The sequence below is a fragment of the Salmo salar genome, chromosome ssa05 (genome assembly GCF_905237065.1).
Source record: "Salmo salar chromosome ssa05, Ssal_v3.1, whole genome shotgun sequence".
Classification (NCBI taxonomy): Eukaryota; Metazoa; Chordata; class Actinopteri; order Salmoniformes; family Salmonidae; genus Salmo; species Salmo salar.
The window spans coordinates 90,383,209-90,398,929 of record NC_059446.1 but is presented as its reverse complement, the minus strand read 5'-3'; the positions used below and the strand labels follow the sequence as shown (position 1 = coordinate 90,398,929).

Here is a 15,721-nt window from a genome sequence, read left to right as displayed (position 1 = left end):
TGTGTAGATATGAACAGATGGTCTGTGCGCCAGCCGGCTCAGTGGCTGTGAGTGAGATATGAAGGGCTCAGGGTCATCTAATGTGTGTTGGTTATTATTTGCATATATCCCAGATGTTTGAGGCGGAGGAGGACGGTGCGATCACAGTGGCTGAGTTGGCCTGCATCCTAAAGACGGAGTTAGGAGTAGCTGACCTCAACGTCTCGCGTCTCTTCGCTGCTATCGACACAGAGGACACAGGGAAACTCACCTTCGGTAAGAAACGACATGTCTTAGCTTGTACTGGGCCATCCTTCTGTTTAGCTGTTGTGGTGGCTAATTTCTGCATTACCAAATGAGGAGAGTTACAAACTTCACACACCAGTCAGAGTTATACTTAAACTACATCTTTAATAATTAAGAGCTTTGCAAAAGCACTTTGACTTTTAATGATGCGCTATCTCTAATGCAACCATTGAAAAGTGATTACACAAAAGTACAAAGATCTTTTATAGCCAAGATACACCCCTCTCAACGTACATGACGAACCACAGATCTTAGAGACAGTTCACAAAGGGACTTTATATTTCAGAAAGGAGTATCCCTTAGCCAGATAACATTCGCTATAAATGATCGTTCAGTTTGGTCTCTAAGACGAGGTTCTAAACTCGTTCCTGGTACTTCATAGTACAAAAACACCAACTCATCCAATGGCATATATCAATTGTCAACTCTAGATACTCCCATCTCAAGTAAACCCCCTCTTGACCCCACTCCTGGACAAGCTCACTGAGGGGAGTGACTTGCGCACAGACATTGTGGAGACAAATAATTGGTTCCACATTAATCACGCCATCCCTTCACATGGTTTAAGAATAGTTAAAGACACATTCACATATGTAGACAATGTTCCATTCTGTCCTCTTCCCTTTCTGATATTCTGCATAGCACCAGAGACATGTAAAAGACAAGCCTGACCTCTCCCCTCTCTGGGCCCCAAGTGACTGAGCCCCAGCTAAGGGAAAAGTGCAACTGCCAACATTCATTATCCAAAGGGATACATTCTAATGACAAGTATCTCACATAAGCATATTATGCAAATAAAACATCTTAATTATCTATGTTACCCAACTAATTCTGATTCATCCGCCACACTGTTCTTGGGAGTATACGCCTGGGATGATTTTAGAACGCAACAAAGAATATGTCAAAGTTATGTTGTGTCTGTAATCTCTAGTTCATTTGTAAATATTAGGAGTGTGCCCATCTTTGTAAACATGTACTTGTTTCCAAGTGTGTTAATGGTAGGTTACTGTATTTAACTTGCTTGGAATAACCTTACCTTTGTGTCTGGCGCCCTCCTGTGGTGGTAACAGACAAGTTCAGGAGCTTTGCAGAGCAGCACCCAAACTTCAGTGAGGACTACCTGTCCACAGACAATACAGGCCGTAACGGCTGTCCTCACCAGCCCAGCGCCACGCCCAACGCCAAGCCTCAGACCAATGGCTTCTGCCCTGACTTCAGCCCGCGAGTCAACCACCACGACACAACGACGGACGGCTCAGTGAAGAAACACAACTGAGTCTGATCGCCACCTCAGGATCCACCTCTCCTGGTGAGAGAGTGGTGGTGGTGGGGGTTGTTAATGGGCTATATGTATGGTCAGTCAGATACACACACACACACACACACACACACACACACACACACACAATGAGAAATGTAACCCTTATTAACCGTATTCATAATGTTTATACAGTTCATTTGATCTTGGTGATCTGACGTTGTTGTTTTAGCTGAGTTTTTCTGTATTTGTTCTGAGGAAGGAACATGCATTTCAATGCCAAAAAGATGGCTAATGACGATCGAGGAGAAATGAAGCGTGAAACACTTGAAGGGCAACACTTATTACATTTCCTCCATGTTGGGGTTTGGGAGTGGTCGAGAGAAAACACCCCAGCCAGGGAAGGGACAACACCCCAGCCAGGGAAGGGACAACACCCCAGCCAGTGAAGGGACAACACCCCAGCCAGGGAAGGGACAACACCCCAGCCAGTGAAGGGACAACACCCCAGCCAGTGAAGGGACAACACCCCAGCCAGGGAAGGGACAACACCCCAGCCAGTGAAGGGACAACACCCCAGCTAGTGAAGGGACAACACCCCAGCCAGTGAAGGGACAACACCCCAGCCAGTGAAGGGACAACACCCCAGCCAGGGAAGGGACAACACCCCAGCCAGTGAAGGGACAACACCCCAGCCAGGGAAGGGACAACACCCCAGCCAGTGAAGGGACAACACCCCAGCCAGGGAAGGGACAACACCCCAGCCAGTGAAGGGACAACACCCCAGCCAGTGAAGGGACAACACCCCAGCCAGTGAAGGGACAACACCCCAGCCAGTGAAGGGACAACACCCCAGCCAGTGAAGGGACAACACCCCAGCCAGTGAAGGGACAACACCCCAGCCAGTGAAGGGACAACACCCCAGCCAGTGAAGGGAACTATAGTTTTGAGTGAATTCAGTGTTTCTATTTGTTTTATCTTCTTCTATCTAATAGAAGTGGCCATTTTAAATGGAAGGTTTGAGTCTGCATGGTGCTTTACTGTCAGTGAGCAGTATTGAGGGAGTGTGACTGAATAGAACAGCCTTGAAGCACCAGTGACATTGTCTTCGGCCACTTTGGCTTTGATTGAACTTTTGAGGTGCAATATGGCTGATGTAAGATGTAGGATCTTAATTTGAGACAGTTTGCTACAGCAGGAAAATAATCCTGTAGCAACAGGAAATGTGAATTATTATATGGATTATAATTAATGGTAATTGTTGGGAAGGTTAATACATCAATATATAAAATAAGGGAAAATAAAGTCTAACATTTCTAAGTGGAAATTACAAACTTCAAAAGCCATTTTAAACCTAAAATACACTATACATTTTAAATGCAGGAAAGTTCTCCTGAAACAGGGTGATCAAAGGAAGATCCTACACCTGTAAAATGGGTCAGATTTAAGGTGTGATATGGCTGATATCAGAGGGGTCAGATTTAAGGTGTGATATGGCTGATATCAGAGGGGTCAGATTTAAGGTGTGATATGGCTGATATCAGAGGAGTCAGATTTAAGGTGTGATATGGCTGATATCAGAGGAGTCAGATTTAAGGTGTGATATGGCTGATATCAGAGGGGTCAGATTTGACCAGAGACCCCTAAGGGCCCTATGTAGGGAACAGGGTGTCATTAGACACTGACCCATGGTTCCTCTCTCCTCCCTGGCCATTAGAGACTGACCCATGGTTCCTCTCTCCTCCCTGGCCATTAGAGACTGACCCATGGTTCCTCTCTCCTCCCTGGCCATTAGAGACTGACCCATGGTTCCTCTCTCCTCCCTGGCCATTAGAGACTGACCCATGGTTCCTCTCTCCTCCCTGGCCATTAGAGACTGACCCATGGTTCCTCTCTCCTCCCTGGCCATTAGAGACTGACCCATGGTTCCTCTCTCCTCCCTGGCCATTAGAGACTGACCCATGGTTCCTCTCTCCTCCCTGGCCATTAGAGACTAACCCATGGTTCCTCTCTCCTCCCTGGCCATTAGAGACTGACCCATGGTTCCTCTCTCCACCCTGGCCATTAGAGACTGACCCATGGTTCCTCTCTCCTCCCTGGCCATTAGAGACTGACCCATGGTTCCTCTCTCCTCCCTGGCCATTAGAGACTAACCCATGGTTCCTCTCTCCTCCCTGGCCATTAGAGACTGACCCATGGTTCCTCTCTGGACACATCTGTTTTCATCTTCACACGACCCTCACAGCTCTATTTCTCCAGTGAGATATACAGAGCTATTTTTCAATGTCAAAATGTACTAATATACTGTTACAGACCAAAAACGTTGGGAGTTAGTGTGCTGTTAACTGGTGGTAGTAGTGCCCAGAATAGAACCAGAGGTGGTTAAGACTTTAAGGGAAAACAGAATAGAACCAGCAGTGGTTAAGGCTTTAAGGGAAAACAGAATAGAACCAGCAGTGGTTAAGGCTTTAAGGGAAAACAGAATAGAACCAGCAGTGGTTAAGGCTTTAAGGGAAAACAGAATAGAACCAGCAGTGGTTAAGGCTTTAAGGGAAAACAGAATAGAACCAGCAGTGGTTAAGGCTTTAAGGGAAAACAGAATAGAACCAGCAGTGGTTAAGGCTTTAAGGGAAAACAGAATAGAACCAGCAGTGGTTAAGGCTTTAAGGGAAAACAGAATAGAACCAGCAGTGGTTAAGACTTTAAGGGAAAACAGAATAGAACCAGCAGTGGTTAAGGCTTTAAGGGAAAACAGAATAGATCCAGTGGTTAAGGCTTTAAACCAGAGGTTATATCATCTTTTTGCTGAATGTGTACCTTTTATGGTGCATTTCCTCAACAATGCATTTAGTTTTTAGCATACAGTGGCCAAAAGTTGTATTTTCTCCAGAGAAACCTCCTCATGCCTTCCATTGTAATAGAGCATGTTGATAGGTTATTATGTTAGCCCACTCTAACCCATACACGCTCCCATTTCAACCTGGTAACGTTGTGATGAGGTTATTATGTTAGCCCACTCTAACCCATACACACTCCCATTTCAACCTGGCAACGTTGTGATGAGGTTATTATGTTAGCCCACTCTAACCCATACACACTCCTATTTCAACCTGGTAACGTTGTGATGAGGCTAAGCGTACTACTACTACTTGGGGGCTGGATAGATTAAATATGACTTTCAGCATCACTGCTGTTAATTATTTCTCCTTATTTTATCTCATGTACTGCGCCTTCGGAAAGTATTCACACCCCATGACTTTTTCCACATTTTGTTAAGTTACAGCCTTATTCTAAAATTGATAAAATTGTTTTTTTCCCCTCATCAATCTACACACAATACCCCCCCATAATGACAAAGCAAAAACAGGTTTTTAGAAATGTTTGCAAATTTATATAATTTTTTTAAACTGAAATATCACATTTACATAAGTATTCAGACCCTTTACTCAGTACTTTGTTGAAGCACCTTTGGCAGCGATTACAGACTCAAGTCTTCTTGGGTGTGACGCTACAAGCTTGGCACACCTGTATTTGGGGAGTTTCTCCCATTCTTCTCTGCAGATCCTCTCAAGCTCTGTCAGGTTGGATGGGGAGCATCGCTGCACAGCTATTTTCATGTCTCTCCAGAGATGTTTGATCGGGTTCAAGTCCGGGCTCTGGCTGGCCGACTCAAGGACATTCAGAGACTTGTCTCGAAGCCACTCCTGCGTTGTCTTGGGGTCGTTGTCCTGTTGGAAGATGAACCGTCACCCCAGTCTGAGGTCCTCAGCGCTCTGGAGCAGGTTTTCATCAAGGATCTCTCTGTACTTTGCTCCATTCATCTTCCCCTCAATCCCGACTAGTCTCCCAGTCCCTGCCGCTGAAAAACATCCTCACAGCATGATGCTGCCACCACCATGCTTCACCGTAGGGATGGTGCCAGGTTTATTCCAGACGTGATAATAGTACGGAGAAGAAATGTATGAAATGTATGCACTCGCTACTGTAAGTCGCTGTAAGGGTTGTCGTACGGAGTAGACCAAGGTGCAGCGGGAACGTGTATACTCATCTTCTTTTTATTAGTGAAGAAGGAAAAACAAACAGCGTATACAAAAACAAACGAACGACACTAAACAGTCCCGTCAGGTGCAACATACACTAAACAGGAAGAAACTACCCACAATTCCCATTACAAAAAAAACCCTATACATAGGACCTTCAATCAGAGGCAACGAGGAAAAGCTGCCTCCAATTGAAGGCCAAATCAATAAACTAAACATAGAACTAGAAAGACTAGACTAGAACATAGAAATATACTAACATAGAACATAGCCCAAAACCCCCGGAATAATCTAAACAAACACCCCTCTACATAAACACGTACCCGACACCACACAAAACAAACACCACCCTGCCACGTCCTGACCAAACTACAATAACAAATAGCCCCTTCACTGGTCAGAACGTGACAGTCGCTCTGGATAAGAGCGTCTGCTAAATGACTAAAATGTAATATGTAAATGTCATTCAGGCCAAAGAGTTCAATCTTGGTTTCATCAGACCAGAGAATCTTGTTTCTCATGGTCTGCGAGTCCTTTTGGGGCCTTTTGGCAAACTCCAAGCGGGCTGTCATGTACCTTTAACTGAGGAGTTTCGTCCGTCTGGCCATTCTACCATAAAGGCCTGATTGGTGGAGTGCTGCAGAGATGGTTGTCCTTCTGGAAGGTTCTCCCATCTCCACAGAGGAACTCTGGAGCTCTGTCAGAGTGACCATCGGGTTCTTGGTCACCTCCCTGACCAAGGCTCTTCTCCCCCGGTTGCTCAGTTTGGCCGGGCGGCCAGCTCTAGGAAGAGTCTTGGTGGTTCCAAACTTCTTCCATTTAAGAATGATGGAGGCCATGGTGTTCTTGGGAACCTTCAATGCTGCGGAAATGTTTTGGTACCCTTCCCCAGATCTGTACCTTGATACAATCATGTCTCTGAGCTCTACAGACAATTCCTTCGACCTCATGGCTTGGTTTTTGCTCTGACATGCTCTGTCAACTGCGTGACCATGTATAGACAGGTGTGTGCCTTTCCAAATCATGTCCAATCAATTGAATTTACCACAGGTGGACTCCAGTCAAGTTGTAGAAACATCTCAAGGATGATCAATGGAAACAGGATGCACCTGAGCTCAATTTAAAGTCTCATAGCAAAGGGTCTGAATACTTATGTAAATAAGGTTTTTGTGTTTTTTTATTTTGAATAAATTAGCAAACATTTCTAAAAACCTGTTTTCTCTTTGTCATTATGGGGGGTATTGTGATGTCATTATGGGGTATTGTGATGTCATTATGTCAGTGAGCAGTATTGAGGGAGTGTGACTGAATAGAACAGCCTTGAAGCACCAGTGACATTGTCTTCGGCCACTTTGGCTTTCATTGAACTTTTGAGGTGCAATATGGCTGATGTAAGATGTAGGATCTTAATTTGAGACAGTTTGCTACAGCAGGAAAATAATCCTGTAGCAACAGGAAATGTGAATTATTATATGGATTATAATTAATGGTAATTGTTGGGAAGGTTAATACATCAATATATAAAATAAGGGAAAATAAAGTCTAACATTTCTAAGTGGAAATTACAAACTTCAAAAGCCATTTTAAACCTAAAATACACTATAATTTTAAATGCAGGAAAGTTCTCCTGAAACAGGGTGATCAAAGGAAGATCCTACACCTGTAAAATGGGTCAGATTTAAGGTGTGATATGGCTGATAGAGGGGTCAGATTTAAGGTGTGATATGGCTGATATCAGAGGGGTCAGATTTAAGGTGTGATATGGCTGATATCAGAGGGGTCAGATTTAAGGTGTGATATGGCTGATATCAGAGGAGTCAGATTTAAGGTGTGATATGGCTGATATCAGAGGAGTCAGATTTAAGGTGTGATATGGCTGATATCAGAGGGGTCAGATTTGACCAGAGACCCCTAAGGGCCCTATGTAGGGAACAGGGTGTCATTAGACACTGACCCATGGTTCCTCTCTCCTCCCTGGCCATTAGAGACTGACCCATGGTTCCTCTCTCCTCCCTGGCCATTAGAGACTGACCCATGGTTCCTCTCTCCACCCTGGCCATTAGAGACTGACCCATGGTTCCTCTCTCCTCCCTGGCCATTAGAGACTGACCCATGGTTCCTCTCTCCTCCCTGGCCATTAGAGACTAACCCATGGTTCCTCTCTCCTCCCTGGCCATTAGAGACTGACCCATGGTTCCTCTCTCCTCCCTGGCCATTAGAGACTGACCCATGGTTCCTCTCTCCTCCCTGGCCATTAGAGACTAACCCATGGTTCCTCTCTCCTCCCTGGCCATTAGAGACTGACCCATGGTTCCTCTCTCCTCCCTGGCCATTAGAGACTGACCCATGGTTCCTCTCTCCTCCCTGGCCATTAGAGACTGACCCATGGTTCCTCTCTCCACCCTGGCCATTAGAGACTGACCCATGGTTCCTCTCTCCTCCCTGGCCATTAGAGACTGACCCATGGTTCCTCTCTCCACCCTGGCCATTAGAGACTGACCCATGGTTCCTCTCTCCACCCTGGCCATTAGACACTGACCCATGGTTCCTCTCTCCACCCTGGCCATTAGAGACTGACCCATGGTTCCTCTCTCCTCCCTGGCCATTAGAGACTGACCCATGGTTCCTCTCTCCACCCTGGCCATTAGAGACTGACCCATGGTTCCTCTCTCCACCCTGGCCATTAGAGACTGACCCATGGTTCCTCTCTCCTCCCTGGCCATTAGAGACTGACCCATGGTTCCTCTCTCCTCCCTGGCCATTAGAGACTGACCCATGGTTCCTCTCTCCTCCCTGGCCATTAGAGACTAACCCATGGTTCCTCTCTCCACCCTGGCCATTAGACACTGACCCATGGTTCCTCTCTGGACACATCTGTTTTCATCTTCACACGACCCTCACAGCTCTATTTCTCCAGTGAGATATACAGAGCTATTTTTCAATGTCAAAATGTACTAATATACTGTTACAGACCAAAAACGTTGGGAGTTAGTGTGCTGTTAACTGGTGGTAGTAGTGCCCAGAATAGAACCAGAGGTGGTTAAGACTTTAAGGGAAAACAGAATAGAACCAGCAGTGGTTAAGGCTTTAAGGGAAAACAGAATATAACCAGCAGTGGTTAAGGCTTTAAGGGAAAACAGAATAGAACCAGCAGTGGTTAAGGCTTTAAGGGAAAACAGAATAGAACCAGCAGTGGTTAAGGCTTTAAGGGAAAACAGAATAGAACCAGCAGTGGTTAAGGCTTTAAGGGAAAACAGAATAGAACCAGCAGTGGTTAAGGCTTTAAGGGAAAACAGAATAGAACCAGCAGTGGTTAAGGCTTTAAGGGAAAACAGAATAGAACCAGCAGTGGTTAAGGCTTTAAGGGAAAACAGAATAGAACCAGCAGTGGTTAAGGCTTTAAGGGAAAACAGAATAGAACCAGCAGTGGTTAAGGCTTTAAGGGAAAACAGAATAGATCCAGTGGTTAAGGCTTTAAACCAGAGGTTATATCATCTTTTTGCTGAATGTGTACCTTTTATGGTGCATTTCCTCAACAATGCATTTAGTTTTTAGCATACAGTGGCCAAAAGTTGTATTTTCTCCAGAGAAACCTCCTCATGCCTTCCATTGTAATAGAGCATGTTGATAGGTTATTATGTTAGCCCACTCTAACCCATACACGCTCCCATTTCAACCTGGTAACGTTGTGATGAGGTTATTATGTTAGCCCACTCTAACCCATACACACTCCCATTTCAACCTGGCAACGCTGTGATGAGGTTATTATGTTAGCCCACTCTAACCCATACACACTCCTATTTCAACCTGGTAACGTTGTGATGAGGCTAAGCGTACTACTACTACTTGGGGGCTGGATAGATTAAATATGACTTTCAGCATCACTGCTGTTAATTATTTCTCCTTATTTTATCTCATGTACTGCGCCTTCGGAAAGTATTCACACCCCTTGACTTTTTCCACATTTTGTTAAGTTACAGCCTTATTCTAAAATTGATAAAATTGTTTTTTTCCCCTCATCAATCTACACACAATACCCCCCCATAATGACAAAGCAAAAACAGGTTTTTAGAAATGTTTGCAAATTTATATAATTTTTTTAAACTGAAATATCACATTTACATAAGTATTCAGACCCTTTACTCAGTACTTTGTTGAAGCACCTTTGGCAGCGATTACAGACTCAAGTCTTCTTGGGTGTGACGCTACAAGCTTGGCACACCTGTATTTGGGGAGTTTCTCCCATTCTTCTCTGCAGATCCTCTCAAGCTCTGTCAGGTTGGATGGGGAGCATCGCTGCACAGCTATTTTCATGTCTCTCCAGAGATGTTTGATCGGGTTCAAGTCCGGGCTCTGGCTGGCCGACTCAAGGACATTCAGAGACTTGTCTCGAAGCCACTCCTGCGTTGTCTTGGGGTCGTTGTCCTGTTGGAAGATGAACCGTCACCCCAGTCTGAGGTCCTCAGCGCTCTGGAGCAGGTTTTCATCAAGGATCTCTCTGTACTTTGCTCCATTCATCTTCCCCTCAATCCCGACTAGTCTCCCAGTCCCTGCCGCTGAAAAACATCCTCACAGCATGATGCTGCCACCACCATGCTTCACCGTAGGGATGGTGCCAGGTTTATTCCAGACGTGATAATAGTACGGAGAAGAAATGTATGAAATGTATGCACTCGCTACTGTAAGTCGCTGTAAGGGTTGTCGTACGGAGTAGACCAAGGTGCAGCGGGAACGTGTATACTCATCTTCTTTTTTATTAGTGAAGAAGGAAAAACAAACAGCGTATACAAAAACAAACGAACGACACTAAACAGTCCCGTCAGGTGCAACATACACTAAACAGGAAGAAACTACCCACAATTCCCATTACAAAAAAAACCCCTATACATAGGACCTTCAATCAGAGGCAACGAGGAAAAGCTGCCTCCAATTGAAGGCCAAATCAATAAACTAAACATAGAACTAGAAAGACTAGACTAGAACATAGAAATATACTAACATAGAACATAGCCCAAAACCCCCGGAATAATCTAAACAAACACCCCTCTACATAAACACGTACCCCGACACCACACAAAACAAACACCACCCTGCCACGTCCTGACCAAACTACAATAACAAATAGCCCCTTCACTGGTCAGAACGTGACAGTCGCTCTGGATAAGAGCGTCTGCTAAATGACTAAAATGTAATATGTAAATGTCATTCAGGCCAAAGAGTTCAATCTTGGTTTCATCAGACCAGAGAATCTTGTTTCTCATGGTCTGCGAGTCCTTTTTGGGGCCTTTTGGCAAACTCCAAGCGGGCTGTCATGTACCTTTAACTGAGGAGTTTCGTCCGTCTGGCCATTCTACCATAAAGGCCTGATTGGTGGAGTGCTGCAGAGATGGTTGTCCTTCTGGAAGGTTCTCCCATCTCCACAGAGGAACTCTGGAGCTCTGTCAGAGTGACCATCGGGTTCTTGGTCACCTCCCTGACCAAGGCTCTTCTCCCCCGGTTGCTCAGTTTGGCCGGGCGGCCAGCTCTAGGAAGAGTCTTGGTGGTTCCAAACTTCTTCCATTTAAGAATGATGGAGGCCATGGTGTTCTTGGGAACCTTCAATGCTGCGGAAATGTTTTGGTACCCTTCCCCAGATCTGTACCTTGATACAATCATGTCTCTGAGCTCTACAGACAATTCCTTCGACCTCATGGCTTGGTTTTTGCTCTGACATGCTCTGTCAACTGCGTGACCATGTATAGACAGGTGTGTGCCTTTCCAAATCATGTCCAATCAATTGAATTTACCACAGGTGGACTCCAGTCAAGTTGTAGAAACATCTCAAGGATGATCAATGGAAACAGGATGCACCTGAGCTCAATTTAAAGTCTCATAGCAAAGGGTCTGAATACTTATGTAAATAAGGTTTTTGTGTTTTTTTATTTTGAATAAATTAGCAAACATTTCTAAAAACCTGTTTTCTCTTTGTCATTATGGGGGGTATTGTGATGTCATTATGGGGTATTGTGATGTCATTATGGGGTATTGTGGTGTCATTATGGGGTATTGTGTGTAGATTGATGAGGAAAACATTTTATTTAATCAGTTTTAGAATATGGCTGTAACGTAACGAAATGTGGAAAAAGTCAAGGGGTCTGAATACTTTCCGAATGCCACTGTATATCTTCTGTATCTATCTATCATCTATCTATCTCCCCTGTCATCTTTCATGTGTGACTAAATGTTTGTCACGTCATGAAGCCAACTGTATCCTGTATCAGAGTAAATAACCCACGAACACTAGAGAAGCTTTAACCAAGTTTAATTCTTCCCAAAGGTTCTGTACAGCTGGAATCATCCAGATATTTATATCCCACTTAAGACCCTCCCTCTGTCCAATCCTTACAGTTTAGGCCCAACAGGAAGAAGGTAACCAGATACTAAACCCTGATTACTCCCTTAAGGGGAACTGACCTCACCCTTCATTTGCTGACTTCAACCCCTCCTTCACCTAATCCACAGATGTCCATCTGTCTTCCCTGTATCAAAACATCGCTCTCCTCTCCTCCATCAAACACATTCCAAAGCCTTCTGGCTTTCTACAGAGAACCCTTAACTTTCTCCTTTGATTCTATGCTTCTTCTCTATCATTTATTTAATATCTCAATGTTGAAAATGTCGAACCCAACAATACATTAGTTCATCTGGCGCTGAAGGACAAGTATTTACACAGTGTCCGCACCTTTTTAAGTCTGCACCTTGATTAATGCACTATCAACAACTAGTAAAGGTCCAAATAGCTTGTGGGGGATCAATTTATTTCTCCGTTGGAGGTACACCGCCCAAACTTATTCTGGGCCGAAATTATAAATACTCTCATTAAGGAGTATTTAAATGTTAAGACATTACATTTTGTATCATGGGACGTTTTATTTTATGCTCTCCATGTATTATCGTCCTCCGACACCGCGTGACATTCGATGTTTCCTCTTCTGTGGTTGTTAATTTTGCCCTGTGGATTAACATAATCACTTATTCTAGGTGTTTTAACTCACCGAGTCATGTATTTTATATAAAAGCTGTTTTAATTCTAACTTTCTCTGAAATGTGTTGCTCTTTTCAATCAGTTGTGGACAATTGAGGGGAATCTTTTTTTGAGGGTAAATACTACTGTAGGTAGACTAGACTTGCTGGTAGAAATGTATGCTGGGTGGGAAGACCAAGGAAGATGCTGTAAACTGTATTTCTCCTTAGTTAGTATGTTGTCTTCCGACAGATGGCGTCATTGTAACGCGACTGCACTGAATGTAGTGCACTATGTAGGGAATAGGGCCCTGTCCTAATGTAGTGCACTATGTAGGGAATAGGGCCCTGTCCTAATGTAGTGCACTATGTAGGGAATAGGGCCCTGTCCTAATGTAGTGCACTATGTAGGGAATAGGGCCCTGGTCTAATGTAGTGCACTATGTAGGGAATAGGGCCCTGGTTTAATGTAGTGCACTATATAGGGAATAGGGCCCTGTCCTAATGTAGTGCACTATATAGGGAATAGGGCCCTGTCCTAATGTAGTGCACTATATAGGGAATAGGGCCCTGTCCTAATGTAGTGCACTATATAGGGAATAGGGCCCTGTCCTAATGTAGTGCACTATATAGGGAATAGGGCCCTATCCTAATGTAGTGCACTATGTAGGGAATAGGGCCCTGTCCTAATGTAGTGCACTATATAGGGAATAGGGTCTTGTCCTAATGTAGTGCACTATATAGGGAATAGGGTCTTGTCCTAATGTAGTGCACTATATAGGGAATAGGGTCTTGTCCTAATGTAGTGCACTATATAGGGAATAGGGCCCTGTCCTAATGTAGTGCACTATATAGGGAATAGGGCCCTGTCCTAATGTAGTGCACTATATAGGGAATAGGGCCCTGGTCTAATGTAGTGCACTATATAGGGAATAGGGTGCCATCCGGTACATAGCCTGTCTATCTATCCACTGTTAATAACCTGAATGTTACTATAGAGGTCTATTGGACTGGTGACTGTTTCTATAGAGAAGGGGTTTGCCATCTAAAAGAGCCATGGATTCGGAATACAAGTTTCTATAACACATTCTTATACCATGTCTATCGCTTACATAACCATACCCCCCCACCCCCAACGAAGGCTTTATAATGGAAGCAATATTTGACATCATTCACCGTCTCTCAACTTCTTCTCCTTGTGAAGAGTTCAAATGATATGTATTTTTGAATATTCCAAATGCGGGCATTTTGTGAATTTCTGGTAATACGTAAATGATTTTTATTTTTTAATTTCCCTGCCTGCCGTGAGCAAAATGTGATCTTTTATCCTGTGGATTGTGCTGATGCTCAAAGTAAGCCTGTTCTTGTTCCTTTGTATAATGAACGGAATAGATTTGTGTTGTATTACTCAAACATAGCCTCAAAATCAATTGTTAATATAACTGTTGTTGTTCTTATTATTATTATTGACTGCTTTAGACACAAAATGCATATTTTAAAAAACCAATAGCCTTGAATCTATTTATTTATCTATCTATGGTTTTCATGATTATAAAAAGAGAATGTATAGACAATCTGTCATCATTAAAAAAGCTACTAAAATCGCTGATATAACAAATGTACTTAAATCATGATTTCCATAACAATATTGTGTTATTAGTGCTCCTATAACAAGCTGTGACCCTGGTCAAAGTGTACAAGGTTGAACAATAGTTGTGTGTGTTAAGCCTTGAGGTGCAGATCCCCTGCCATATGACAGGCCTACGCACCAACCTAGCCAGACTGGATCCACACATTTTTAATGGGACTTTTTGTTGTTATTGTTGTTGCTAGAATTCACCACCACAGTTACTTTATCTGTTCTCCGTGAATATGTTTATACCGGTTTGTTTTATAATGTATTTGTGTTTACACTTTAGATTGGATTCTCTCTCTTTTTTTTCTCTTTTTTTTCCTCCTGAAGAAATGTGACTGTTGCTTCTCATTTCATGGTATATATTACTGTGGCCATGCTTGTATTATCTTTCATATTTGTTATTAAATGGAACACATAACAACAGAGATCTGTAATTCCAGTTGGGGGGCTTGTATCCCCACGTTCACCTCCCCCATTAATTTTTTTGTAAAGAAAGAGATCTGTGTACTATATTTAGCTCAGTTTTGTAGAACTGTGTCGTCTCAGGATCTTTGACGTGTTCTAACACAAGCTTGGTAACTGTTTAACTGTTTAACGGTTTAACGGTTTAACGGACCAGGAAGAGGAAGCTTCTGAATGGCTTATTCAAGGAAAAGTCAACACAGATGTTTTCGTTTGGATTCTTTAGGTAGCTGTGAAATTAAGACTCTCTGACTGAAACGTCAAAAAGGTTGTTGTTTAAAACAAAAGTTGGTCCACCTAGTTCGCCTACTATTGATTCATTCAATCATGTTGTCTGTCTATTGTTTTAAATATCTCACAACATACAAGAATCATTCTGTTTCTATCGTTTTTTTAAATGGTTCCCGAAGACAAACCGTAAGAGCTGATATCTTATTTATGCTACTACTACTGCTGCCTGCTTCTTCTGTGTCCCACACTGAACTGAAGACGAAACATCTACCTGTGTAACGTCGGTCCCACACTGAACTGAAGACGAAACATCTACTTGCGTAATGTGTGTCCCTCTGGACTGATTCCTAGCTAGCTAGCTTTCTGATGGTTCCTCTGGACTGATTCCTAGCTAGCTAGCTTTCTGATGGTTCCTCTGGACTGATTCCTAGCTAGCTGGCTTTCTGATGGTTCCTCTGGACTGATTCCTAGCTAGCTAGCTTTCTGATGGTTCCTCTGGACTGATTCCTAGCTAGCTAGCTTTCTGATGGTTCCTCTGGACTGATATCTAGCTAGCTAGCTTTCTGATGGTTCCTCTGGACTGATTCCTAGCTAGCTAGCTTTCTGATGGTTCCTCTGGACTGATTCCTAGCTAGCTGGCTTTCTGATGGTTCCTCTGGACTGATTCCTAGCTAGCTAGCTTTCTGATGGTTCCTCTGGACTGATTCCTAGCTAGCTAGCTTTCTGATGGTTCCTCTGGACTGATTCCTAGCTAGCTAGCTAGCTTTCTGATGGTTCCTCTGGACTGATATCTAGCTAGCTGGCTTT

The 15,721-nt window shown here is 43.6% G+C and overlaps 1 protein-coding gene across 4 annotated transcripts in view; it reads left to right on the top strand.

Moving 5' to 3' along the window:
• Positions 1 to 3,414, top strand: part of LOC106592264 (lysophosphatidylcholine acyltransferase 1) — a 108,957-nt gene extending 105,543 nt beyond the window's left edge. For 2 of the 4 annotated variants that reach the window (XM_045719330.1, XM_045719329.1), the window contains exons 13-14: positions 114 to 255; positions 1,356 to 3,413. In XM_045719330.1, coding sequence (XP_045575286.1) covers positions 114 to 255; positions 1,356 to 1,561 — 348 coding nt within the window. In that variant the 3' untranslated portion in view covers positions 1,562 to 3,413. Of the gene's footprint in view, positions 1 to 113; positions 256 to 1,355 lie in introns of all 4 variants that reach the window. The other 2 variants (XR_006770038.1, XM_045719331.1) reach the window with 2 other exon arrangements.
• Positions 3,415 to 15,721: the final 12,307 nt, after the last annotated feature.